The sequence below is a fragment of the Aptenodytes patagonicus genome, chromosome 17, assembly GCF_965638725.1.
Source record: "Aptenodytes patagonicus chromosome 17, bAptPat1.pri.cur, whole genome shotgun sequence".
NCBI classification, from domain to species: Eukaryota; Metazoa; Chordata; class Aves; order Sphenisciformes; family Spheniscidae; genus Aptenodytes; species Aptenodytes patagonicus.
The window spans coordinates 3694827-3721205 of record NC_134965.1 but is presented as its reverse complement, the minus strand read 5'-3'; the positions used below and the strand labels follow the sequence as shown (position 1 = coordinate 3721205).

The 26379-nt window shown below is 57.5% G+C and overlaps 1 protein-coding gene across 4 annotated transcripts in view; it reads left to right on the top strand.

Annotated features, from left to right (window-relative positions):
* Positions 1 to 292: 292 nt before the first annotated feature.
* GTF2IRD1 (GTF2I repeat domain containing 1) overlaps positions 293 to 26379 on the top strand; it is a 68456-nt gene continuing 42369 nt past the window's right edge. For all 4 annotated transcript variants that reach the window (XM_076354609.1, XM_076354608.1, XM_076354607.1 and 1 more), the window contains exons 1-3: positions 293 to 327; positions 23498 to 23626; positions 25685 to 25826. In XM_076354609.1, the coding sequence (XP_076210724.1) occupies positions 23504 to 23626; positions 25685 to 25826 (265 nt within the window). In that variant the 5' untranslated portion in view covers positions 293 to 327; positions 23498 to 23503. The remainder of the gene's footprint in view (positions 328 to 23497; positions 23627 to 25684; positions 25827 to 26379) is intronic.

Here is a 26379-nt window from a genome sequence, read left to right as displayed (position 1 = left end):
GTTGGGATTAGCGGCGGGGCGAATGGCTGGCACTTTTACTGGGATTACAGAACAAAGAGCTGCTCTCCCTTCCCAGCTTGGGGTGGTTTGGGTCGTGTCCCCCCCCCAAAACACCTTCCCCCCCTCCCCCCCCCCCCCCCCCTTGCTCCCCTCGTCTCCTTCTTTCCTTTAAGCCCCCACCGGGTAGTGCCGGCTCCGCCCGGGGAGGAGGGAAGCGGCGGGAGGCGGCGGGGAGGCGGCTCCATCCCGGCCCCCGCCCGCCCGCCCCCGCCGCTCCCGCGCAGCCTCGCCGGGGGAGGCAGGAGCGCCGCGCCCGAGACGCCCGCGGTAAGGAAAAGTTTCGGCCCCCCCCCCCCCCCCCCTCCTCGCCCCCGCTTCCCCTCCTCGCGGTTCCCCCCCCACCCCATCCCGCCCCGTCCCCGGTCCCGGTCCCGGTCCTGGGGGGCGGCGGTGGGGAGAGCCGGGGGGGATGCGGGGGTTGGGGGATGCTAGGTGCGATGGGGCTGGGGGGGGGGGGGGTGGTGGTGGTGCAGGGGGGTATTAGGGCTGGGGGGGGGGGGGATGCTGGGGGGCAAGAGGGCCGGGTGTGATAGGGCCGGGGGGGATGATGCTGAGGTCATTAGGGCTGGGGGAGTGCAGGGGGACATCAGGGCTGGGGGGCATGCCGGGGGGGTGATAAAGCTGGGGGATGCGGGGGGGGGGGGGGCGTTAGGGCTGGTGGGGGGTGATAGGGCTGCCGGGGTGCAGGGGGGCATTAGGGCTGGTGGGGGATGATAGGGCTGCCGGGGTGCAGGGGGGCATTAGGGCTGGTGGGGGATGATAGGGCTGCCGGGGTGCAGGGGGGCATTAGGGCTGGTGGGGGGTGATAGGGCTGCCGGGGTGCAGGGGGGCATTAGGGCTTGAAGGATGCTGGGGGGGTGATAGGGCTGGGGGGCAATAGGGCTGGGGGGGATGCCAGGCTCATCAGCGCTGGGAGAGTGCAGGGGGGCGATAGGGATACCGGGGGAGGATAGTGCTGGGGGATGCCGGGGAGCAAGAGAGCTGAGAGGTGGGGGGCGCATTTGGGCTGGGGGATGCTGCAGGGCAATAGGGCTGGCAGGGATGCTGGGGGGGTATTAGGGCTGGGAGGGATGTTGGGGGGCTATAGGGCTTGGGAGAGATGCTGGGGGATATTAGGGCTGGGGGGGGTGTTGAGCTCATTGGGGCTGGGGGGGGCATTAGGGCTGGCGGGGGGGGGGGAATGCTGGGGGTAATGATGGGGCTTGGGGTTGGTGGGGTCCATCAGGGCTGGGGGGGGATGCCAGGAGGCAGTAAGGTTGGGGGGGGGGGGGGCATTAGGGGTTGGGGATGATAGTGCTGCAGGGGTGCTTGGGGTGGTAAGGCAGGGGGATGCAGGGAGCAGTAGGGCTGGGGGGTGCTGGGGCAGTCGGGCAGGGGATGTCGGGCTGGCCCTCGGTGCCCACCACCACAACGGTGTCCCATATCCCTAAGGCAGCTCCAGGGCCACCACCTGCCCCGGCTGCGTCTGGTGGTGCCGGGCAGGAAGGGAAGCTGCAAGCAGGGCTTTGCCAGGGCTCGCCTCCCTCTCCGCCGGCGCGGGGAAAGGCAGCAGCGTGGCTGGAAATAGAAACGCAGGGTTGAGCTGATGAAGCGCTCGGGGCTTTGGCTAGGCTGGTAACCCGGCCTCTGCACCGCAGCCCATGGGGTGGAGGGACAGACGTCCTCTGTGACTCCCCGGTGCCGGTGGGGGCAAGCGGAGGTTTCTTGGTGCGCAGGGATGACCGTGATGGGGAGAAAGTTGCTCCCCGGGGAGCTGGTGCCCTTGTCCTTCCAGTGTGAGGGGCTGGCGGTGGGTTTATCTGGGATAAGCTGTAAATCGGAGTGATCCTATTAATGCATCTTGCGCCGCAGCGAGCCTCGGACCCGGAGGCACTGCACAGGTAATCCAGGGGCGTTCGCGGCGGGTGCCGGGCACGCCTGGGTGAGAGCACTTCAGGAGGCCGTTGGTGCCGCCGGGCATCGCTGCAGAGCCATGGGGCCGGGTGTCGTGGGCGCTTTGGGGTCGGTCGCTCAGCCTCCTGCTGCAGCCATTGCCTGTTGTTGTGCAAGCTCCGGACAGAGGGACCATCTGGGGATGTCGGCACAGAGCCTTGCGTGACGGGAGCCCCCGGCTTTGGGGTGTCTGCTCCCCACGCCGCTTCTGCTGGAGGTGCTGCTGGAAGTGCTGCAGCTGGGGAATAATCCTGCGGACACGAGTGCCTTTGATTCCGCAGGATCCCGGGTCTCCGGTCCCCACCGGCACGGCTGGACCCACCACATTGGCTGTTGCCTGTCCAAGCCCATGGAATTTCCTACTCCTGTGGAAACCGCTGCAGCGCTTGCTCTGAAATGAGAAAGCGGTGCGGCGGCTGTCAGTGTCAGACCTGACCCCGCTGGCAGCCAAGGGGCTGGGATGCTAAAGGCCGCGGCTTGGCACCTCTGCCGCGTCCCACGGGCTCCTGCCGCCAGAGCAGCAAGCCCTGGCGCAGCAGCGTGTGCCGCCGTCAGGGCGACATCAAGCAGCCGGTCGGGTGTCAGGGTCGCCTTTGAGCCGCGGCAGCGCGGTGTGGCTCTGCGGCCACCCACCGGTCCCCTGCTCCTCCCTCTTCACCCCTGTAGAGCCAGGGTCCCGGTGACCGCCGGGAGACGGGGTGCCCCAGTACGGGGCTGTGCCGCTGGTTTTCCCATGCACTGCTGCTGTCTGAGCTGGTGTTGCCTCTCAAGGCTGCGTTTTCGGGGTGAACGCTGCCCGGGATGCATCACCGCTGGGTGCAGGCAGGGGAAGGGGTCAGGCAGCTGCCCTCGTGAGGTGCCTGCAGGAGCCGGGGGGTGACGAAGGGGACATGTGCCAGTGGCCACTGCTGCCTCCCTTTGCTGTCCCTCCCAGGAGGGCTTTCACGTCTCAGTGGAGGAGCTGCTGGTGCTGCCGTGGGTCGTTGCTCGTTTAGGTTTGCTAATGAGAAGCAGGGAGAGGAGGGAAGGAACCTGTTCAGGGACGTATTTAGCAACCTGCCCTACCAGCCCGGGCGAGAGACGCGGTGCCCTTGCTGGCAGCCTGGCACTGTCCCGGGAGCCCAGCGCAGTGCCAGCAGGCATCTGGCGGGACCTTGTGTGGGGCAGGAGGTGACAAGGAGAGTGGGCTTTGGGGCCAGCACGGAGGGGACAGGTCTGGCTGTCCCGCGTGATGTGCATCACGTATGACTTGAGCGATGCTCTCCTTAAAGGAAGGAGAAAAAACCCCAAACCCCAGACCAAAAGAAGTGACCTCTCGCTGTTGGAGCTAATGGGGGATTCCCATCCTGCTCCCGCAGGAAATAGCTCAGATTTTTTTCGGCAATTATCAATGCCCTGTACTTCCTTTGGGAATTTCGGCGGCTGGACCCCGTCAGCCAGGGTGGAGGAAGGCAGGGGGACTGCGGCCAGGCTCGTCCCCGGCCGGTTGCCCGCTGCAGGGCTGACCCCTAGGATGGGCTCAGGGCTCAGCGCCGGCTGTCCCCGCCTTGGGCAGTGGCACCCTGCCCTGCCCATCGGCTGATGGGCGCGGTTATTCCTCGTGCCATCGGCATCCATTTGCAGATGCCTGTGGCGGGTGGACATGGTGGTGGCTCATCATGGAAGAAGAGGTGTGGATGGGGACTGCTGCTCCCAGGATGGCTGGGCTTGGGTGTAGGTTTGGGGAAGGGGATGCGTGGGCGAGGGGCTGTGTTGGTACCCGTGCTCTGCTCCTTGCCCCCCAGCCACGTCTGCGCATGTTGCACCTCGTCGGCAAGGACAAACCTCCTCTGGGGCTTTGGGGGGAGCAGAGGCAGGTGCTGAAGGCACGTGGGGTGGGTTTGCTACCGCTAGAAGCCTTCTCCTCGAGGACAGGGAGGAGTGGGGGAAAGGACCTACTGGGAGCCCCTTCCGAGGATGGAGATATCCATCCAGGAGCTAAAAACGTATTTATTGATTCATTTATTGGGAAGAGCCCAGCTGGAAGCTGTAGGGAAGAGCCTCCTGGTGTCCATCTGGATGCTGGCCCGAGCAGCAGGGCTGGGGGCAGCGAGCAGCCCCGGCTGGAGGTTTGCCGGGGAAGCAGCGGGTCTTTGCAGACTGGAGCAAGGTTTCCTGGGACCTTGCTCTGCCCTGTTGCAGCCTGTCCCTTCACAGGACATGTTTTATTTAAATCTCTTGAAGCATCGTCTGTAAAAAGAGGTCAGAAGCCCTTGGTCTGGTCTGAAGCTGCGGGAGGCTCGGGGCTGCACAGTGGCTGGGGTCCAGGTGGGCTTTATGGATTAGGGATTTGGGGTTTTTTTTGCTCACCGGTTGGATGCTTCGTTTCTTAGTGCAGCCCCGTTGGTTGAATTTGCTTCGAGCCCAAGAGAAAAATGTCAAGTGAATCCGGGTGGGAGCTCATCCCTGCTGCGTGGTGCCCCCGTAGTGGTGGAGCAATGGGCTGGGAAGGGGGGCTGCTGCCAGACAAATCCCCCAAAGCAGCTGCTGTGGGAATACCCCCATGTCTCATCCCGGTTTGGGAGCCGCTGCCAAACGCCGCTTTACAAACACTTTGGCAGTGGTTTCCGAGGGACTTACCTACGGCAGCAGCAAGGCTTTCCCACAGGTAGGACGCTATGAAGAAAAGCACTCGGTACACGAATCCCCTCCTCGAGAGCAGGCTGTACCGAGGTGGGATTTACATTCCCGCACGCAAACAGCTTCTGTTTGAGTTTTCTGGCTTCACTTTGCCTTGTCTCTGCTCCGTGCTGGTCTGGCTGGTTTAAGAAGAGCATTAACCTCAGCGGGACGAGCAGGGGACCAGCGAGGAACATCGCTCTGCTGCTACGCGTCCGCACGGATGTCACCGTCCTTTACCAGGGCTTCCCCCCTCAGAGCTGATCTCCACCTCACGTGAGGGATGAGGTGTCTGTCTTCATATTCTTTAAATCTGCAACATCAAAAGGAGCGAATGCTGGTGGGGACATCGGTGCGGACCCAGGAGAGGTCCTGGAAATGTGTCATCCAGCGCCCGCCTGCGTGCCTGGGACCTCTGCCCCAGCAGCTTGAAGGGGACAAACCTGAATGTCCCCTGCCCGCAGGTGACGTTCCCTATGGGGTGTGCCGGGGTCTGGCTGCGCCCCTGAGCCATCCAAGCAGTGGGGGAAAGTGGATGGGTGCAAACGCTCGTGGTGGGCACCACGGACCTGCTGCTGATCCACTCCTGGAAAACCTGGGAGCTCAGAGGGTGCTTTGGGGCATGGATCCCTCTGGAGATGGCAGGGGGAAAACTGGTGGGCAGGATGTTTTGTAACTTGTTTGTTTTTTGAGTCTTTCTTGCACTTTTTGGTGATGCGTGCTGGTCGCTGCCATGGGTTGCGTGTCCTGCTTAGCTGTGGGGTTTGATGTTCCTGGAGGAGAAACCCCTCCCCCCCCCATCATGGGTGGATGGAGGTTGGAGGGATTTGTACGCTTCCAAGCAAAACGTGTGGTGCCCGGGCCCTGAAAACCAGCAGCTTTATGGGATCGTTTGAAGGGGGGCTGAGAAATCTCCCTTTACATGCGAAGAGACGTTTGGTAGCCAGGTTGGAGCTGGGCCCCGTCCCTGGCTGAGGCAGGGGATGGACACGTGGGATCCCAGCCACGGGTTGTGCCAGTGGCGAGGCCATCAAGGAGCCCTTGGCTTCCTTCTCCCTCGCTAAAAAAAAAAAAAAAAAGGCAAAAAACCCCTCAAAGCTTTCCCTCTGGTAACTGCTGGTTAGAACATAGAGGCGGTCAGTCTGGCTTGGGGAAAACTTGTGGTGAGTGGAGAGGGAGTCCTCCAGAGCAAGTAACACTGGGGAAATGAAACCATTGCAGTGGGTGAAGAAGACCTTAGTTTTATCCGGTTGCCGTGCAAGAAGATGCTTCGCCCATCTTTAAAGGGTGGCTTGCGGGGACTAGTGTGTCTCCGCGCCCAGGTTTCGGCAGAGCTCGTGTCTTGCCTTTACCTCCGGCTGCGTCTGCGTGGACGTGTCTCCTGCCTGGGAAACCACCCACTCCTTAGTGCCTGCGTGAGGTGACCTCGCCTTGGGACACTGGCCATCGGGTGGCTCATCTGCTGCTGGAGGCAGATGGTGGCACCGAAGGGTTGGCCCTGGGCGGTGGGGACGGCTCCAGCCATCACGCTGGGGGTGGAGGTGGCTCCTCGGAGTTGGGCAGAGCCCCCTGCGCCGGCGCACACAGATGAAAGAGGCAAACCCAGCCCTGCTTCTAATTAGCAGCAATCCTCACGCCTGAAATGAAGTTCAGCCACTTTATAAGGGCTCGGGGCCGGGGAACACGCGTGGCACATTGCATCAGTCGCGGCACCCAGAAGCAGTGCCAGTAAGGCAGGCACTGCCCTCCCCTGCTGTCCTGGTTTCGGCTGGGATAGAGTTAATTTTCTTCCTAGTAGTGGTATAGTGCTATATCCCAGCCGAAACCAGGACACCTGCCCGCCTGCCGCCAGCCGTCGGGAAGAGCCTCCGGGATGCCGAAAGGTTTAGGACGAAGCTTGAGACGAGCTGCTGGTCCATATCCCGCTGCAGGGCAGAGACCCCATTGCAGTGGTAGGGTTTTCCCTGGATGGATGCTGCTGCTCAGACCTTCCCAAAAGGGACCCTAAAGGATGGTTTGCTTTCAGGGCTGGACCGTCGCCGAGCCCCGTGGGATGGGGATTTTGGCATATCTCCCCTGGCACCGGTAGGACGGGGCTGTGCCTGCTGTGGTTGGGCTTTGGGACCTATTTGAGGCTCCCATCAAAGTCACACTCCTCCCCATCGGGTCGGTTTTCTGCTTGTTTCATTGCAGGGTAGGAGACAGGGATGGAAAAACCTGTAGGATAGGCAGGATTACGTCTCCCTAATTAGTAGGGGCCTGATTATCATTTCTACCCAGTGCTCTGGTAATGATTAAATATGTGGGAATTATCTTTATTATTTGTACTGTATTAGTGTTTAGGAGGCTAGGACTCCGTTTGCTGTGCAAACAGTGAACGACAGTCCTTGCCCAGAGGAACGCCATCTCTGGCACACCCGTCGCGTGTCCTGGGCCGGGTAGATTGGGGTTTGAGCCCTGCGCGCCCGCGGCATTGCCCGAATTGCTACCGCAGCTCTGCTCCCTGGCACTTAGAAGGATTTAAAGCATTGAATTGTATGTCTTTTTTGTTGCATACGAGTCACGTGTGTTTTAGTATGGGGGGGGGGGGAAAAATCATTGTATTAACATGACCTCTGAAATCGTGATTTATACATAGATTTAAAATATATATATGTATATTTTTGGCACCTGGGTTGTCAAAGCCCAGAAGTTGGCCGCCGCCTTTAGATGCTCTTGCTTTATTGTTGGAGGGCTACAATAAAGCAATCTCGTTTAGGTAAATATAATGATGTTACGATCCACCATCTGCTAAAGTGCTGCTGCGCGGCGCTGGCGGAGCGGTGGGAGCTGCCTGCCGTGCCACTTCTCCCCTGCTCCTTCTTGCCAGTGTTTGCCGTGGGTCTTGCATGTCCTAGGAGAAACAGAAGTGGTTGGTACGGATGGAGAAAGGGCTTTTTCTTATGGTTTCCTCCCTTTTAACCATCCAGGGGATAAGCTGTTGAACCCTTCCAGCTGGTGAGGACCGATTCCCATCGGAGCGCTGTGGGGCTGTTGGGATGGTGGTAGGGTCATCAGCAAGTCCCCCAAAAACTGGGTCACCACGTTGCCGAGCCATGGAGACCCTGATGAGCAGGGATGCTCTGGTCTGCGGGGACGCCCTGAGATGCCACCAGGTCCCTCGGTCCCACAGCATCATCCTTGCTCCCATCCGAGCGGTGGAACAACCCTGTCCCGCTGACAGCAGGGACCCCCACACACACCCCTCTGGGTGCTGGAAGCCCTTTTGCAATCACCGTTAGGAAGGATCGCGCTCGGTCAGCGAAATATGTGAGGAACTCTGCTTGTTTAAAGTGCCTTTGGGGTTTTGGGCCTTAAATAAACATCCTGGTTGGGGTTTGGGTTGGAGGCTTTCATCCCGGGAAAGGCAGGCGGGGGGAAGGGAGCCGCGCCGGTGCCCCAAGTCTGCGTGTGCCTTCTGACAAGGTTATAAATTAGCTTGGTTAGAGGAGGATCACTGAAAATAAATTGCTCCGCACCCTTTAGGGGCATCGCCAGGCTGTAATTTCATCTCGTCTTTCTGGGGACGAATGCCTAGAAAACCCCAAAGTGAAATTACAGCATTTTACCCTGTGTTAGAGCTTAGTGGTTTTGCCCTCAAAAATGCAAACACCCCCCATACTCCCAGATGAAGCTCGGCCGGGGGCTTGCATCGAAAGCAGGAGGGTTAGTTGGGGTTCGCTGCAGGCTTCTGGCACGCGCCGGCCCCCTGTCACCGCTGCCCGACAGCTCCCTCGGGGGACGCCTGGCTGGGGAGAGGAGGGGGCCGGGCGTTTGAACCCCAGTGAAAGAGCGCGTTTCAAACCGAGTGGCCCGTGTGCTGCTAATACAGACCTGTGGCGGGAGCGGGCGACCTTTAACAGGACATTAAACATTTATTAAAACCGTTAGAATTAGTGTCAGGTTGTATTTGTTTATTTTATTTAAAAAGAGGGGGGTGGGGGGGAAAGACACAGGAGAGGCGAGCGTGATCTGAGAGTCCCATGAGATGACCGATCTGGTGCGGTGCATCCCCGGCCCTCCCCGTGCAAGCTCCCGGAGCAAATACCTGGCTCCGGGATGGATCCAGCATCCGCCTGTGCCCTTCCCACAGCTCCTTGCTGGATCCTGTTGCAGGGGAGAGCAGGCACCTAGCATCTGTCATGAAAAACCTCACCTCCATCCTGGGCCCCTCAAATACTTATTGTTCAGGTGGGTTAATTTTTTCCCCACCTGCGCCAAAGGTTTATTCCTTTATGGGGAGGTGGGAGAGCATGAGATTAGCCCCACACCTCTCCCACATCGTCTTCCCGCAGCCGCCCGCCAGCTTTCCCCGAGCCGCCCCTCTGAGGATTACGCGCTTTCTTGAAGACCTCTTTGTTTCCCCATGTTTGCTGTTGTAATTTATGTACGATGCCGCCGCTTGTTGAAAAACAAGGTCTTTATCTCCGTGGGAATTACACCTGCAGAAATCCAGCCCTATCGCTGCCTGCGCGTGAGGCTCTCCATGATAAAAGCCGGCTCCAGCGCCGCCGCGGCAGTGCAAAAGTTTCCTCTACTTTAGCTGCCGGCAAGGGCGATGCTTACCTCCCCTCCGCACCTTGTAGTGCACAAATCCCCTCATCTTTAAATGATCTCTGAAAGCAGGCGGCTTGGGTTGCGGCTTCATCACCGATAAATTTTCTTCTTCCTGATTTATTTTTTTCTCCCCTAGCAGCGTAGGTATCGTTGAATATTTTTTTTGGCTCCTGGTTGATTTATTTTATTTTCTTCTGCATGCGAGATGCGTATTTCCACGCTTGCTGACCTTCTGGCGCGCCGCGGGCCCGGCGCGGTCATGCCGATGGATGGAGTGGAGAGCACCCGTCCCGCGGGGCCAAGGGTGCCTGTGGGTGGCTGGCAGCCACGCTCCTGGAAAGGGTTATTTTTAACAGCTGGGCTTGTGCTGGGTTGCCATTGATGCGCCGGAGCACGTAGGCATCCTTTATTATTTTAAACCCGATAATTAAAAATAACGCGGAGGTTGTCTCTGCTGTGGGTAGCTGCTGCTGAGGATGCTCCGGGATGCCGGCTTTCCCATGGCATGGGGGTCTCATCTGCACTAGCGGGTGGGCTTTGCCGCGGCACGTGCCCGGCTCCCCTGGTTGCTGTCCCCATTGGGGCAGGGAAGCCGATGCCCGTCGGCAGCCGGAGCCGGTCCGTCGGAGGTGCGGGACCAGAAGAGCAGGAAAGGAAATGGCTCCCGTCGGGGCCACGGGCGAGGAGAGCAGTGGGGGGGTGGCTCTCCTCCCGGTGCTGGCTGACACATGGCCCCTGTCCCCGTGTGCCCCCTCCCTGCGGCTCCGCACCCCCCAAAAGCAAAATGGCAGCAGCTGGGGTGCATGCCGGCATCGCCTGGGTGGGAGCCAGGATACGGTGCCAGGGTCTCCCTGCTCTTCCTCTTCCTCCTCCCCATAACTCTTCACTTGTGGCCGGATCAGGCTCGGGGGGTGCCAGGCTGGGTCTGCACCCCCCCTGCGTGCTCCCCGCCTAGAAACCATCAGCGATGCCTATGGAAAACCTTACAGCAAATACCATCCCTCTTAAACCCATGCGCTGTGGGGTGCACCGAGGGTTTTTCTGTCCTTTTCCCTGCTTCCTTCACTAACTCACTTTTCACCAGCGATGCTACGAAAGGCGTTTAAGCCCAGAACCTTCCTTCTCGGTATTGATTTTGCTTTCTGCTTGAGTCTCTCTCTATTGCCCTTGGTGTTTTGAGTAGCTGGAAGGATGCTGGGGAGAGCCGGGCTGCCTCTTCCGGGCGCTTCGTGTCCGCGGCAGCGAGGCGGTGGGCAGGGGGGCTCTGGGAGGCGTTTGTGGGGATGGAGCAGCACCTCTCCTTGGAGGTGCTGATATACCAGGGGTCACGGTTTCAGGCTGCAAGGGGTGCTCCTTGAAGATGCCAGAGAGATGCGGGATCACACTCGGCGCCCGGGGAAAGTGTCTTGTAGGGTGGCTGGGGCGGTTTCTCCTCCCAGTCCCAGATCACTGGCCTCGGGGAGAGGTTAAGGCGCTTCCTCCCATCTTGGGGAAAAACAGCATTTTGCTTTTAATCAGGTTTTTGGGCTCCGCCTGGGCCAGCAACTTCGCAGAGGACAAGGCATGGCAGCAAAGCAGCCGAAATAAACCCGCCTATTTAAATATTTACTTGCCCATTATAAAGTAGCTCCATGTTTACCCGCTCTGTGGCCGTGTGCGGCGCGAAGAGCCGTGCCGAGAGCTTGCCGGCTCTCCCAGGCTCAGCACCTGCGCTGCCAGGCTGTGGGCGCCTGTTGCCTAATTGCTTGCCACCCATTTAAGGGGAACTGATTAAGAAATTAATTCACAATCTCAGGCTCCGTGGGTCCCGATCTGAATGCTTTGATTGCGGTGGAGCAGGGACGGATGCGGGCGAGTGTGCTGCTTCCCATCCTTCTGGCTGCAGAAAGAGGTAGTTAAGGGACATTTGGTGTTGGGGTGATTTGGTATTTGAAAATTCTCATTTTTTATGGGTTTCTGTAAGTTTTGTGGCATATGAGGTTGTGTGGGTCTCGACAGCGTTTGGGGTACGGGTCTGTGCTCGGCGGGATCCTGAATTGGGGTGATGGAGAGCCTGAGCGGTTCCCAGCGGTGTAGCCCCTTGTTTCCCATCTCGTGGATGAAGATATCGGAGGGTTTCCACTTTTCAACCCGACAAGCGCATGTGCGAAAAATAAGCTGCGAGCCCAAAAAATAAACTGCGTGCCCTCTGCCTTCCCCATGACAGGGTGCTCTCCCTTTGCACAGCCCCAAAACCCTCTTTTTTCTGAGGGGCTGGTCCCCACTCCTTGTATCCTCTCTCCTGGAAGCATCACTGTCCCGGAGCTAAATCAGCATCGAGCTACCTCCCAGCACCCAAACCACGATGCACATTTATTTATTTTCTGCTATTTATGGGGCACCTGAGCCGGGCTCTTGCTTTCCCCAGTGGTGAGGAACCAGGGTGCCTTACAGCCACCTTGGCACCCCACGAACCCGCCCCGGGCACCCCAAGAGGCGGTGGGTGCTGGATGTTGGGTGCCTATTTCCCTGCCCTCGTACCTAAAGCAGGCTCCGAATTTGGGAGGCTGCTTCTCTTGGCACTTCGTCGGGCGCCGGAGCTGCCGATTAAGGGAAATATGCCACGAGGCAGGTTTGCTTTGCAGGATTAAAAGCAAATAAATATTCATGCGCTATGCAAAGCAGGCCCGATAAGACATGCGTATCATTGGGAATTTGAAGCGGTTTCGGTTTGGGCCCAAGATGAAGGGGTGCACGTGTTGGAGCGTTATGTGGGTTTAAAGGGATGTTTTTTCTCCTGCTGCACAAAAACAAAAATAGAGAGGGGAAAAACTAGGTTTTTTTGCTTCTCGGGCTGCTCCGGTCTTGGGTTTCACCATCTCCCCGCATCTGTAACTGCAGGGATGGAGAAGAGCCAGGGAGAGAGGGCAGCGCAGGCAGCATTTCGTATGCAAATATAATGCTGGCCCCATTCCTAATATTCGCTGTGTTTACATGTAAATGCAAACAACTGTTGACTTAGTTTCAACAGATAATGTGTTTCATAACACAATGGAAATGAGAATTAAGCTGGAATTTAGCAGGGGGGAACATGTGTTTCTGCGAGACCTCAGGCTCCGCCAGCCCCGTGCCTGTGTGCCGTGTCATGGTCGTGGTGGTGGTGGTGCCGGCACCATGGGGGCTCGAGGCTGGGGCTCGGCGTCCTTGGGTGGCCCCTTCTCGCTGGTGTTGGGTGACACCTCTGCCGACCGATTTGCCTCGCTAAACAGCCCTGAAATGGGGCGAGCGAGACGAGAGGAGAGGGCTGATCAGCTGCAGGATCGGTGAGTTGAACCGGCCCACTGGTGAGGCTGGGGAGGGGACTGGCATCCCCCTGAGGTTATAGGGACCAGGGCTGATCCAGGACCAGTTTTCCCCTGGGAAAGAAGGGGCTCGTGTGCTGCGGGGGGATCGAGGCATCGGGGGAAGGGAACTGCTGGCCCAGGCCACCGCATTGGAGCCCGAGCATCGGCGCGTCCTGGGAGGGAGGAGGTGGCAGTGGCCAGGTCACCGTGTCCCGGTGTGACTCCAAGCAGAAGCATGCGGGAGAGGCCCTGGCTGTATTTTAGGGCCGGATCCTGGCCAGCCCAGGACAGCCCTTACAGGGCTCCCCGGGGCCAGCCCTGACGCCGGCTGGGGTGGCCTTTGAGTCACTGCTCAAATCGCCGGCTATCAGAGCTGCTCCTGCCGCCTCCGCCCCGCGCCTGCCACTGTCCCCACCCTGCTGCACCCCAAATCCCGCTGGTGGGGCGAGGCGGGACCCTGGCACCACCGGGGACCCCCCCCAGGATGCTGCACTGCCCTTGCCGGGTGAAGGCACCGATGTACACGGGCTGCTCTCTGCAGCCCCGAGGAGCGGAGGGCATCGCTGGGGAATCAGCATTTTGGGACTCACGGGTGTGTAATCACTGTCTCTGGGCATGGGTTTGTCCCTGTCCGTCTCTCTGTCTGTCCCTTGCCTGCTGGCTGGCTGCCACCCAGCGCAGCAGGGCTTGTGGTGCTCAGGACACAGCGTTAAAAAAAGCTGGGCCCCTGTGAATATGGCGGGGGAAAATTTTGTGATGCGCACCCAAGCTATATTAGACACCAGCAAATCTCCCCATGAGAGCTGTAGGGACTGTCATGCTGGTGGGGACACCTCAGCTGGAGGTGCATGGCTCTGCCAGCCACTGGGGAGCCTGACCACGGGCTGGGGAACCCCGGAGACCCCCCAGCTGCGGAGCTGCTGCTCCCGGGATGCAGAAGCAGCACGGCAGGAGCCAGCGTTGCGGCCCCGGTCATGATGCCGGGGCCCGGGGAAGCCAGAGCCATCCTCGGCCGGACCCGGCGGCTCCTGGCGTGTCAGCTCACCGCGGAGGGTGATGTCTGCCTGGGGTGGGTGGGGGCCGCGCGGCACCCGCAGCTGTTTGTGTCTGGCAGCCGGTGGTGATGCCAAGCCCTGATAGCGCCATGGTAATGGCAGGGTTTGCATGAGAAACAGCAGGTTTTGGGGCTGGTGCCATGGCCAGAGGCTGGCCGGGAAGGAAATGGGGATCCCGGCCGGCCGGGGCGGGCAGCTGCCGGCAGCATCCCTCCTCCCCAGCAGCACTGCCATGCTACCCGCCTCCCTTGAAGGGTCACACCGGGGCAGGTGCGTGCTCAGCTTCACCGAAGACTCCTCCATTGGTGGCAGCGGCAAGTCCCGGGCAGCGCCATGTCCCCCTGCTCCCGCGGGATGCCCGATTCTGGGCAGGCGTCGAGGCCACAGGCGACAAGGTGCAGCCGTTGCCAGCTCTCGGCACATGCTCCCCGCCAAGGGGCTGGAGCAGAGGGCAAGCGCCCGGGCGACCCGGGACCTGCTGTCGCCTTTCTGACTCATCCCGTAAAATAAAACAAGGGGCAGGAGGGGGAGCTTGGGGTGTGGGATGCTCCCGTCTCCCGGCCTCCTTTCATCCCCTTAGAAAGCCATTTTATTTTGTTATTGAGCTTATTTATGTGGCGTAGAGTCAGGCCTCGGACCGTCCTGTAACACGGGGAATACTCGATATTGGAACACCAGCAACCAGAGAGAAATATTAGAGATAAAATTAAAACATAATGAGATTAGACAGCAGCTCTCTATCAGAGACCTCCTTACGCAGAGGTAATTACCTGGGCAGAGCAGAAAGCGGGTGATGAGCGGCGGTGGCCATGGGCTGGGGTCAGCGTGGGGGGGACGGGGCCACCCCAGCCCTGCCTGGGAGCTGGGGGAGTCAGTGCCATCAACAGCGGCTTTGCAAAAGAAAAAAGCATCGGGGATGAGTGTTGAGGAGCGAGACGAGGTGCCCGCCAGCATCCGCTCCCACGGCGAGGACTGGGGTGGACCATCCTCTGCTGAGCCCTTGTAAACTCGTTGCCCCCCGCCTGGGCGCTGTGTCTTTGTATATTTGCAATTTGGGGATTTTTTTTGCTAGATAGTTCAGAATTATTGTTATTAATTATTTATTATTATTCTCTGAAGCAGCGCCCAGTTAGACGGACGCAAGGTGGGCACGCAAACTGGGGTGACAGCCAGGACGGGGCATCGGGCACCGTTTGGAGACAGCAAACCTTGTACCGGGATGTGGGGCCGGTGCTGCAGCACCTGCAGGCATCGTGCACGTGGGATTTTTCTTTAATTCAGAGGGGAAAAAAAAAAACGGGGGGCGGGGGGGAGGAAAGCAAAAAAGCATGTGCCTGTGTAATATAAAATTCGAGTTAGGCTCTTGGTGACTGCACGGAAAACAACAGGCTTTTTATGTTGGCTCTTGGGGTAGGAGGAGAGCAGGCTAGAATAAAGATTTACAGTGTTTGGGAGATTAAAGGCCCTTGGTACATTGTTCAAATACCACGAGATTAGTTTCCAAGGAGACGGATACCAGTTGCCATAGGCACCGGGGGGCCAGGAATTAGGATTGCGATTTTTTATCCTGATCACGCAACCAGTAGCTGAACGCTGCTAAAACTCGGGCTTTAAATAACCCCAGTGTTAGCTTACGCGCCACCGAACCAGGGGCTGGAAACTGTATCTCCCTCCTGCCCCAGCGCCCGTTCGGGTGTGCAGAGTTGGACCCGGGTATCGATAGAGGAGCGTGAGGGGATATGGGGCTGGGGACCGAGGTCGGTGCAACCCCAAGACCTTCCCTGCAGGTCATCCTTTGGCTTCGGGGCTCGTTTCATCTAGTTTTTTCTCTAGGCAAGGGATCGCCAGCATCTTCTTGCAATAACCAGCAGTCACCGCGGTGCAGGGGCAGGGGATGTACCAAGGGGCAGAATTAGTCGCCTGCTAATTTTGGCTTCCCCCGGTCGCCCGCTTCTGGGAAGTGCAACCCGAGCCCTGGCGCGTGGGACGGTGGATCCGTGCCCTCGCTGCCCGCCTCTCCTTCTAGGAACCGCAAAGCACCGGGTTTTGTCCAGGCTGTACGGGAAGGGGTGCTGAGCTCCCTGCTGTGGGCTGGGTTTTGGGGCTGGGCATGGCTGGGTGCCTTTGCTCGCCCATCAGGCACCACGAAGCTCATCTCCAGCTTCACTGCCCCCAACCACCCACGCGGGGCCGCCGGGGCAGGATCCGGCTCAGCCGCGGCCGCTTCCCATGCACAATGCTTACGGCATCCCTCCCCTGCAATGGTGGGAACGCTCTGATTAACACTTATTTTTTATTTTTTTCCCTTTTTTTCCTCTTTTCTTTAATAAATGAAGAGGCAGTTGCTCGAAGCGAGAGCTTCTGCGCCTGCCTGCCATGAGATTGCGGCGTGGAAGCTTGTCTAGCTGAAAGCCGCGTTGCTCAAGCTCCATGAGCAGAGCAATCCCCCCCAGCAGCCGCCGTGACATGAAAGTGTTTATCCTGGGGGAGATGAGACGCAGCTTCTGAAGGGCACTTGATCCTGGTCTGTCTCTCTTTGCACTAGACAGAAGCCTACTATAATTTTACTGTATTATATTTGCGTGTGCACCTAGGCCAGGCTTAAGAAAATCAAGGCGGCAGCAGAATGCAACGCCCTGGTTGGGGGGGGGAAGCTAAATTCCCGCTGCGGATACGTCCCCCCGCGGGAGCCCCTGGTTTGCTCTTTGCTTCTTTTATAAGCGGGACTAAACCGCGGCAGGCACCGGATTATCTGGGAAAGCGGAGCTGAGGCGGTGATGCCGGTGGATGTTGTCGTTGCGGTGCCGGCGTGTACATGAGGAGCTTTTCCAGCAGGTGCCCTGGGTTTTGTCGGTAAAATATAACTGGGGAAGAGGTGTCCGGTGGCGGGAGCTGGTTCTGCCCGATAGCACCCAGCTGGAAGGAGGGGGGAGGAAATATAGGGTTTGGGGGAGCCGGCAGACCCGGCGAGGTAAGGGCTGCCAGCACAGTGGGGACACGGGCACAAGCGGTCAGGTATCCCGGACCGTGCCGGAGGCTGTTTGTCCCCAGCTCTGCTGCTTTCAGACTTTTGCAAAAAGGTATCGGCTTGAAAAGTAGCAAAAAAAAGGGAATTTGTGGATGCGGGGAGAGACGTGGCAGCGGTTATGGGGCAGCAGTAGGAGCAGGATATGGGGCTGGGGGTGCACCAGCACCCACCTTTGGGGGATGCAGCTGTGGCCTCAGCGGGTGCTTTTTCGCAGCAGGTGCATCGGCAGCGCGGCACCTGGGGTACCCCAAAACCAAGAGCCCCCCGTCTGCCCCAGGAGGGCTGCGCCACAGGGGCACCCACACATGGGGCAGAGATTAGGAATTTGGGGGGGTGTTGGGGGTGTTTAGACATTGGAGGGTATTTCTGGGCATTTTGCAAATGCCCCGGGCCACAGTTATCTGCTGTACCGCTGGCGTCGGTGCCAACCGTGCAGCTCACCGATCGCCTGCTAACGAAGCATCGTTAGTGAAGGAATAAACTGCCCCGGCATGAGTTGCGTGGCTTCGCCCCGCGCTGGCTCGGGATGGAGAGGATGCGGCTGCAGGGGCCGGAGGCCGGCGATGAGTTAGGTGTAAGGGATTAGGGTTTAGCCGGGCGGCACGGGCGGGTTAAAGCCATCGTGCCGTAAGTGAGTTGCCCGCGCGGAGCAGAAATCTCCACCGCCGCGGCAAAAACCCCAGGGCTGGTTATTTGGCAAGCGTGGGGCCATGCCGTGGTGCTTCCACACCCGAGACGGCTTCGGTCGCATCCACCGGCTCTGCTGGTACCGGTGTTTGCTTAAGTGATTAGAAAAAAACCACAAATTGAAATTCAAGCCCGGTCCCTACCCCTGGCTTTTGCCCCGCTGCGGTTTATGTGGTTTCCAGGGCTTTTTGCTCAAGCGACTCCAGCTCTCCGGGCACCTCGCTGCTAACAGGCGCCTGCCGAAAAAGGGACCTCAAAAGTCCCTGCGATGGAGGGGGGGCAGAGAAATACCTTCCGAGTCGGTGCCCCTTCCTGATCGGTGAGATAACCCTTAGCGTGGGTCCTGCCCCAAAGCGATGTCCCCGGCACGGACACGGGGGATGGTCCTCTCGCTTGGAGGGGGGATGCTGTCCCAGCGCTAGCAAAGGACATTATTTGTCCCTCTGGCTCCTATCAGGACGGCTCCTGATGGATTTTAAAGCGTGTTTAATGATAGCCAGGGCTAATTGCTTAAATGTCCTCCAGGGCCGGTGTAATTTTTAAAAATCCCCTTTAAATATGCCCTCCCGGAGTAAAAGGCAATTACAAATACAATCACTGTCGTCTTGTCGTTACATGTGGGTCATCGTTACATTCACCAGACGGGCGGTGGGTGCCGGTCCTGCTCCCTTGGTCCCGGGGGAATGGAGGCGGCTGAATGTGGTGCCCAACATCCCGTGGCTCATCCAGCGTTTCGGGTGGCCAAGAAGCCCAAATGCCACCTTCAAAAGTCCCCCCACCCCCAGCAGTGCTTTCCCCTGCTCTAATGTATCCCCAGGCTGTCCCTCCTCTCCCCGGGAGGGTTTAAGGCCCGTAATTCATCTCAAGACCTACCTCTAATATATTTTAAAAATCTATATTTCATATATATTGGTTTGTGGTTGGGGTTTTTTTTTTTTTTAATTTTGCTGGAATTGGGGCTGGCTCACTTGGGCTTCCCACGGTCTCACCAGCACCGCTGAAGCAACAGGGCAGAATTTTCCTGGAAAAATAAGAGTGGATAATTTCCAGCCACTCTTGTGTGGAGCTGCAGGCAGGACCAGCGTGATGGGTTTTTTTGTTTTGGTGGGGGTTTTTTTTTTGTCCTTTCTTTTTTCCCCCAACATGCTGAACGGTCAAAGCTCTCATTAATTTAAATTCCTGTTTGGCTCCCTGAACTGGGAGCCAGCCCATGCGGTCGGAGGCGCTTTATAAACATCCCGGCTGAGCGCACGGGGGGATTTCCGAGGCGATGCTGGGATGTCCATAGGGCCAGAAGGCAGCAGTGGTAGTGTCTGTTTGGGGCTCTCCGTGCTGCTCCCTTGCTTTTCACTTCTCCCTTGCTGCCATCAGACCCCGGCACGCTGCGTGCCGGTGGCGTTTCCTTGGTGCTGTGGCTGGGCTGGTGTCCTCCGGCTTGTCACCCTTGGATGCAGTTGGTGATTTAAGGGTTGAGCTGGAAGACGTTGCACCCACCCAGCACTAGTGGGTTTGGGTCGGGGCACCAGCCGTGGGATGCTTTGCCCTGCGATGGTTTTGAGTGGTCTGGTGTCCTCATTATGGGAGATGCTTCACGCGGTGAAAATCGCCAGGGTTACATTTTTAAGATACGGTAGAGCTGCAGGAAAAAAAGAAATAAATCACTCAATTCGGTTTTAAAAACAGTATTGGTAGAAAGCAATATAAGAAGCAGCAGATGCAGGATGTTCTCGGTCCCTCCTGGGCATTTGGCTGTTCCCATCTCACGGCGTCTCCCGCTCTGCACTGGGTTTGGCCTTGGGTAATTCCCAAAAAAGGGGTTATTGCCTTCTCTTTCTGATGGCAAGGGTGGCCCTGAGGAGTGAAGGGCATGGGGAGAGCTGGCAAGAAGTTCAGCCTAGTTTTGCGAGTCCCAGGCGAGCACCCAGCTTCCTTTGGGAAACTATATTTTGGGGTTTACGCTAAGTAATGCTTTCATACACGGCAAGGTAAAAGCGGTGGGGAGAACATGGTGGCAGCAGAGATCCTTCCCCAACCTCCGCCACGGCAGCGTGGAAACACCTTAATAAACAAGATGCTGTTGCTTCTGGTGGTGGCACGGGACTGGAAATCTCTGTAAGGCCTGAAAAGGTGAGGAAGAAGAAGGGGGATGAAAGCTCTCCCGTCCTTAAATCAACAGCAGGAGCTTACAGCACCCATCTTTGCCATGAACCGAGCCCCAGCCCGACAGGCGATGCCGGTGTTGCGCTGTGCGAGCTGCTGGCTCGCATAAACTCCCCTTGGTTTCTTTCTAACTGAACCTGTTTATAATTTGAGGGATATAACAACACAGTTTTCTGCTTGGAAATTTCCTTTGGGGGGTTGTCGTTGGCTTGTTACTTTTTTTTTTTTTTTTTACTTGTTTTGTTTGCTCCGAATGCTTTGGAAATGGTGACGCAGCGCGCAAGCCTGGAGGATGTTTATTTTGGGGAGAGATGCTGCCCCGCGGCAGCAGTCGGGGGGATGGAGGTGGGATGCTCCTGCTGCGGGCGCAGGGTCTGGGGGGACCGCTGCCGTTTCTGCGGGGGTTCGGGAGCCTCCCCACGCACCTGGTTTTTCCTTTGCTGCAGCCCAGGTGATTCACGAGCGAAACTCCCCCGGGGCCAAATTTATAATCTTTCCCAGGATTATAAAGGGAGGCGAGGAAGGAGGTGTTGTAAGAGCCGAGCAGGCGATGGCCCGTGCGGGCTGCTTGCCCGTGCCCCGTGCTGGCTGTGGCACGGCACCCCCGTCCCCACGCTGTTCGTCCCGTCCCCGCAAGACTCATTTTGGGGGGGAGATATAATTAATTAATAACAAAATTAAATAATAAAATAATTTTAAAAAAATTAAAAAAACAAAACCAATCTGCAAATGTTTGCTTTGGCCCCGTGACAGCGACGTGACGGTCCCTGAGTCACCCTGCGCCCCCGGGGACGGGACTCGGGATGCGGAGGTGGGCTGGGGCCGGAGCTGAGCGCCCGCTGCGGGCCGGGAGGGAGAAATCAACCCCTTGGTGGGTGCCCCAGGGTGGGATTTCAGCAGGATGGGTGCGTGGTGCCCCAGGAAGGGGGGTAAGATGCTCTGCACCCATCCTACCCACCTCGCTCCCTGCCACCGGCCCTAACTGCTATAAGAATGGTTTACCCCAGTTTTCCTAAAGATTACTTTCCCTTTGATTAGACAAACAATTTCAAGCCGTACGTCTTAATTTGATTTGAATAAGCCTAGTGCTTGCCGTGAAGTTTTTTTTCTTCCCTTTTATTCCCCCCTTTTCTAAATCTGCTGTCACTGCTCTTCATGACCATAAATGATTAAAAGCTTTACAGGAATATTGTCCCCCCCATCCCTTAAAGTCCTGTTGTATTACTTGGGTCATATTTTTGTTATGATTTTTTTTCCTTGTTGAGTGATTCTCCATTTTCCTTATTAAACGATCAGCCAGGTGAAAGGGATTATTTTTGTCCCGGTCTCCTGCAGAGCCCGGAGCGGGTAGGGAGGGGGTGCAGGGACCCTGCCCCACTTCCCACTGACGTTATTCCCTTCGGTTCCCCCTCTGGGGCCAGATCCAGCTCGTGGCTTTGCTTTCTGCAGCCAAGGGAGGAGCATCTCTTCCCTGTAAACGCCGCTTCCCGTGGGAGGCCGTGGCTGAGCAGGTTGGTGCAGCTTGAGCTCTCCGAGGGGCCGCGACCAGCCCCGCTGAGGCAGGGACCGGCTCTCCAAAACGCTGCCGGCAGGCAACAAGAACATCCATGTCGTAGCAGTCATATTTAATAATAATTAGAGCACTCAGAAATATGTATGGGCATCAAAATAAGGCTGTTTTCCAATAGAGTGCTTGTGGGGGGGTTAAGAAGGGAGCGGTAGTCCCTGGACCGAGTCCTTTCCCGACAGCAGCCCCCAGGCGATGGCTGGTGCCCAGCCCAGCGTTGCGGCTGCCTGGTGTCCTGCGGGCCGGGAGAGCGGCTCAGGGCCGTCACCGCCGTCACCTTGCTGCTCCCTGCCAGCTGCAACAAGGCACCTCTTATTAACACAGCATTGATTAAAAGCAGAAATCTTGAGTCCCCCGCACCCGCAGGGCTGTGCGCAGGGAGCTGCTTGGGAGCATGTACGAGAAATAGTCCCTCGTCTGTCTGTCCATCCATCCATGCACAAATTGCAGGGCTGGAGCAAGATAGACTGTTTCCCGGCGTTGCTGCAACCCTTCGTGATGGCAAAGCTGGGGGTGCCAGGCAGAGCCCTGTCCCCAGCGTGGGGACGTCCGGGGGCTGTGCCGGAGGGCGGGAGCGCCCAGGCTGCAGGACCGCGTGTTCGGTTGCCTGCTTTATTTTCCAAGCTGATGCCTAGTTTGGGGGTTCCCCCACCCATCCCCCAAGATCATCCTGGGGGAGAAGAGTCATCCATCAGCTTCGTTAAGAAGTGTCAGCTGGGTGTAAGGATTTTGCTGGGTGGCTGTCGGCGTGGTGCAGCAGAAGTGCTGGCACGCTCTGCCATCCAAAAGCGCTGGTGAGGCCTCGGCACTGCTCGCCTGCTCTCACCGGCCAGCGACGCAGGGGAAGCCAGCCTGGAGGTCTCATCAAGAGCAATTCCTGAAATTCGGTCATTATTGTTTAATGGGGAATTGTCTCCACCCTCGTTAGCTTGCTGCATGCCCACGTAACAGCGAGGTTTTGCAGGGCCGAGGGCACGTTTGTCAGCCCCCTGCCCTGTGTGCGCTCAGGCACCTGCAGAGATGCCGGTATGGGGGGACTTGTTATTTTGGGCCAAAATCCACCATTTCCCTGGTTGCATGGGGCAGCAAGGCCCCGCTTTGCGTGAAGATTCCTTCTGCTTGGACACGGGTGCGAAGCGGGGCAGGAAGGTGAATTTGGGTTTTTGCTGTTGACTTTTAACCCTTGTTTTCAGCAGGGCCGAGCGGCCGCGGTTATCAGCTGAGCCGCAAATCGAGTTACGTGCAGGCAGCTTCATTCATATTCCCCGGCTCCTGCCCGTCTCGCCTTGTTAGAAATTCTCTGGCCTCTTTTATCCGCTTGTGGCTTCGAGCACATGATTTACGATCCGGTTCGAGTGGCTCCCAAGCGTTGCTGGCTAATTTGCCACCCTTTATTCACAGGATTAAAGCTGGGCGGCGTGACACTGCCCTGCGGATGGAGGGGCGATAGCTGGGAGGGACCGTGCTGGGTGCCGGGGAGGTAATGCTGTACTGGGTGTGGGTGCCCCGGCGTGGGAATGGGGCGATTTATGCAGGGCGAGCCCCTGCCTCAGTTTCCCCCACAGCATCGGCATCGCCATGGGTCATGGTGAGACGTGTGCATTGGGGTGCAGAGACCTGGCACAGTCGCTGCACATGTGGCGGGACCCTGGCTTTTTTCCCCCTTTTTTCCCCATTTGGCAGTGTGGGATGGAGCTCCCGGGGCTGAGCCCCTTCTTGGCTACAGGGTCCCGGCATGCCACCCGGTCCTGCTCCCGCCGGCACGGTCCCCCAGGAGCTGTGGGGTGGGATGATTTGATGACGGAGCCCCTCACCATGAGCTGTTTCTCTTCCTTGGGGCGAAGGCAGAACACCCCGTGGCTTTGGCCCGTTTCAGGGACACCTTTGGGTGCTGGGCTCTCCTCTTGCCCAGGGTATAGGGAGGGAGGCGCGGCGACAGCCAGCACGGTGTCCTCGCAGGGTCACATGTGTCACCCCCTGCTCACTGCTGCCCGCAGAGCTCGGGCACGGGAGCGCTCCGCATCCACTTCAGCGCTGCATCCTCCGGCTCGGCACAGCCGCAGCCTGCTCGTCTGGGGTGTCCCACCACATGGTCGCTCCGGCACACCCCGCGCGGTGGTGGCATCTCCCCAGGGGTGAGTCCCCAGGGCGGAGGTGGCCTGGCCACTGCTGGGACACGCAGGCTCAGCCCCGGGGTTTGGTTATGGCTCAGCAGCGTCTGCAATTATCTGCCTTTAGCAGAGGAGACATGGGGAACATGGGGCTCAGGCTGGCCCCAGCCTCTCTCCGTGCCTCAGTTTCCCCTGTGTATCCATGCCAGCGTTGCGCCGTAGCCTATGGCACACACTGGTGTTGGGCTGCGCTGGCGATGCTCAGTGCCAGCTCTCCGTTAGTAACAGCAATGCATATACCATTTTTTTTCTATTTTCAGGTGAATATGGCCCTGGCAGGGAAGCCTTTAGACGTGACTCTCAGCACCTCCAGAGCTGACCAGTGGACTATGGGTTTTCCCCAGAAAGGCGAAATCATCACCAGCTTAGTGTCTGCCTTAGACTCCATGGTAAGAGGCTGGTGGCGTCCCCGTCCCCCTCCATCGTTTCGCCTCCCTTTACTGGGGCTGGCTGGGCGCAGGGCTGAAGCAGGAGGGCTGTCGAGCTCATCCCGCTCCCCTCCGCTACTGGAAAGCCCAGGGAGCTGCCGGAGCTGGGAAATAAAAATCCTCTCCCACCCTGACAGCCATAAGGATCATAAAGTCAGCCCAAGTTAATCTCAGATGTGTATTGTCTTCCCATTAATATTTATGTTGGTATCAACTGAACGTAGGGTGGTTGGGGTGGTTTTTTTCTTGATGTTTTACCAATGTTACCGTGAGCTTTTACACAACAGGAGAACAATGGCTTTTATCTCCGAGAACAAAGAAAATAACTTTCATATCTTTTGACGTAGAATTCCCGGTGGAAACCTTGCCTAAGTCAGCCGTGCTTACATAAACAAGATAACTGTCTGGATTAAGTCTCGTGGACCAGAGCTAATCTTATTTTTAACTGTGAATGTGATCAAGAAGGGAAAGCGGGTGTGTAGTAACAAATGTCTAATGCAATGCGACGTGCTAAATAGCCCTCCCTTTTTAAAGCCAAGTCATATTTAATGTATTTATCTTGGATGCGTCTTCTTCTCTATGCAGGTAGGGTTTTTTTTTTCACCAATTCTGATTTCCTTCTTTTCGACCATCACCGCCCCACTAAGGAGCAGGTTCCCCAGAGCTGACACACCCCAAGCAGCTTTGATGATTTATATACGTGCCACCCCATACAGCAAATCATGTTATCGTAGTTTGGCTTCCACAGTCCTCGTTACGTGCTGACACCAGGGCCAGGAGGCCAGGCTGCTCCTGAAATTCAGCCTTTGTCCCAGCGCTTCACCATGGCCGGGCTCTGCGCCCACCGAAGCCTGGCTGTCTGCGTGCGTGATGAAGAAACCGTGGGGCCACGTGCACATCGCCAAGCGGGCTTAGGGTTTGGATTTGGTCTGCCTCCAAATCTCACATCCCCTAGATTTTATATTTATTTTTTGAGTGTTGGGCTTTTTGAGCAAAGTACTTTCATCTGCTACTGGGTTCTTGAAAGGAGGTTTCTTAAAAATACCTATTTTTGGGGATGTGATTCAATGCCCTCTTCTTGAAGAAGATGAGCAGGAGGTAAAATGACCCAATATAAAGACTGGTTTAAGCCTACGCAAATCGAACTGGCTGTAAATGCATGCGGGGAGTCTGAAGGTAGCTCCGGGGGGTTTGGTCCATGGGCAGCTGCTTTCCTGCTCCCTCCCCGGCTGCCAGCACCCTCTGGCCCCTCCGTGGTGCCGGGGGCGGGCGACGTGTCTAACCGGGGCTGACGATGGGAAAATCTCCCCTGTTTTACCCATTTAAATCGTGACCTGGGGATAACGACTTCATAGCGTCGGTGTTGTAGCTATGGGAATATGACTCAGGCTGCCGGTGTAACTGCGTAACTATTATAACACAAAAAATAATAATAAAAACATATATACATGTGTATTATGTAGAGCAGGAAGCACACGTTACATAAAATGGATTAATGGAGGAAGTCTTTTCCATCTCTTTAATGTTTTGCATAACTGTACAAGAAGAATCATTCGACTAATCCAGACTTTGACCATATTAGTGTTCTGCAGCTGAAATAAGATTCCCGTACTCCTTATTTCATTAGAGCTGCTGGAAAAATACAAATTGTTGTTGGTTCTGGTTTTTTTTACAGGAATGTTTTCTTTTAAAGAAATACTATAAAATGTTTACTTTTAGGATAGGAAAAAGTGAAGTGAAATGATGGGTAAATAGTTCTTGTTTTCCAGCAAAGCATAGCTCAGCCAGATACCTTTCTGGAGCTGTAAAGTTGCTGAAGTGTTTAGGGGATTAGGTTTCTTAAAAATACCTATTTTTGGGGATGTGATTCAATGCCCTCTGAAATTCTGACCCAAACCAGAACATCGCTTTTGATGGGGGGATTTTTTGATGGGAAGAAAAAAAAACCCACTGGAAAATGGCAGGGGGTGCCAAGCGGGGATGCTCCCGCAGCCGCGCTGACCCGGTGCCTCCCCACAGTGCTCGGCGCTCTCCAAGCTGAACGCGGAGGTGGCCTGCATCGCCGTCCACGAGGAGAGCGCCTTCGTGGTGGGCACCGAGAAGGGACGGGTCTTCCTCAGCGCGCGCAAGGAGCTGCAAGCCGACTTCCAGAAGTTTTGCAGTGAGTATCCCCGCCGGCGCGGTCTTCTCCCGTGCCGAGGTCGGTGCTCCAGTTGTGCCAGCCGGGACCCCCACTGCGCACGGAGGGGTTGTGGTTGGGGGGGGGGGGGGGCACCGCGGCACTGTCTGTCCGTGGGGCTGAGCGGTGTTTAAAGTGATGGAGAAAGCGGGTGGGAACCGCGGCCGGAGCCTCTCCCCTCCCAGGGAGGGCACCGTGCGCCCCGGCTCTCCTCTCCGAAAGCGTCCCTGGGGTGGCACGGGGCTGGATGGCTGCTCCGCTCCCCCCGTCGCTGTCGGTCTGTGGCAACACTGCCGGTGCGCTGGAGTGGCTTTTGAGGACTTAGCAGAAATAGTTTGTCCTAGTGATCCCCCAGGAGCAGACAGGCTTTCCTGGGCCAAGGCTTTTTTCCTGGTTTTAGTAAGACAGGGATGGATTTGGGAGCTGGGAGTGTTGGTTGTGGAGCTGCTGCTTTTTTTGAGGGGCTAACAGTGGTGAAAGGATGACTTGAGCAAGAGCTGTGGTCCCCCTGGTCTCAGATTGAGGTCACCGGGTA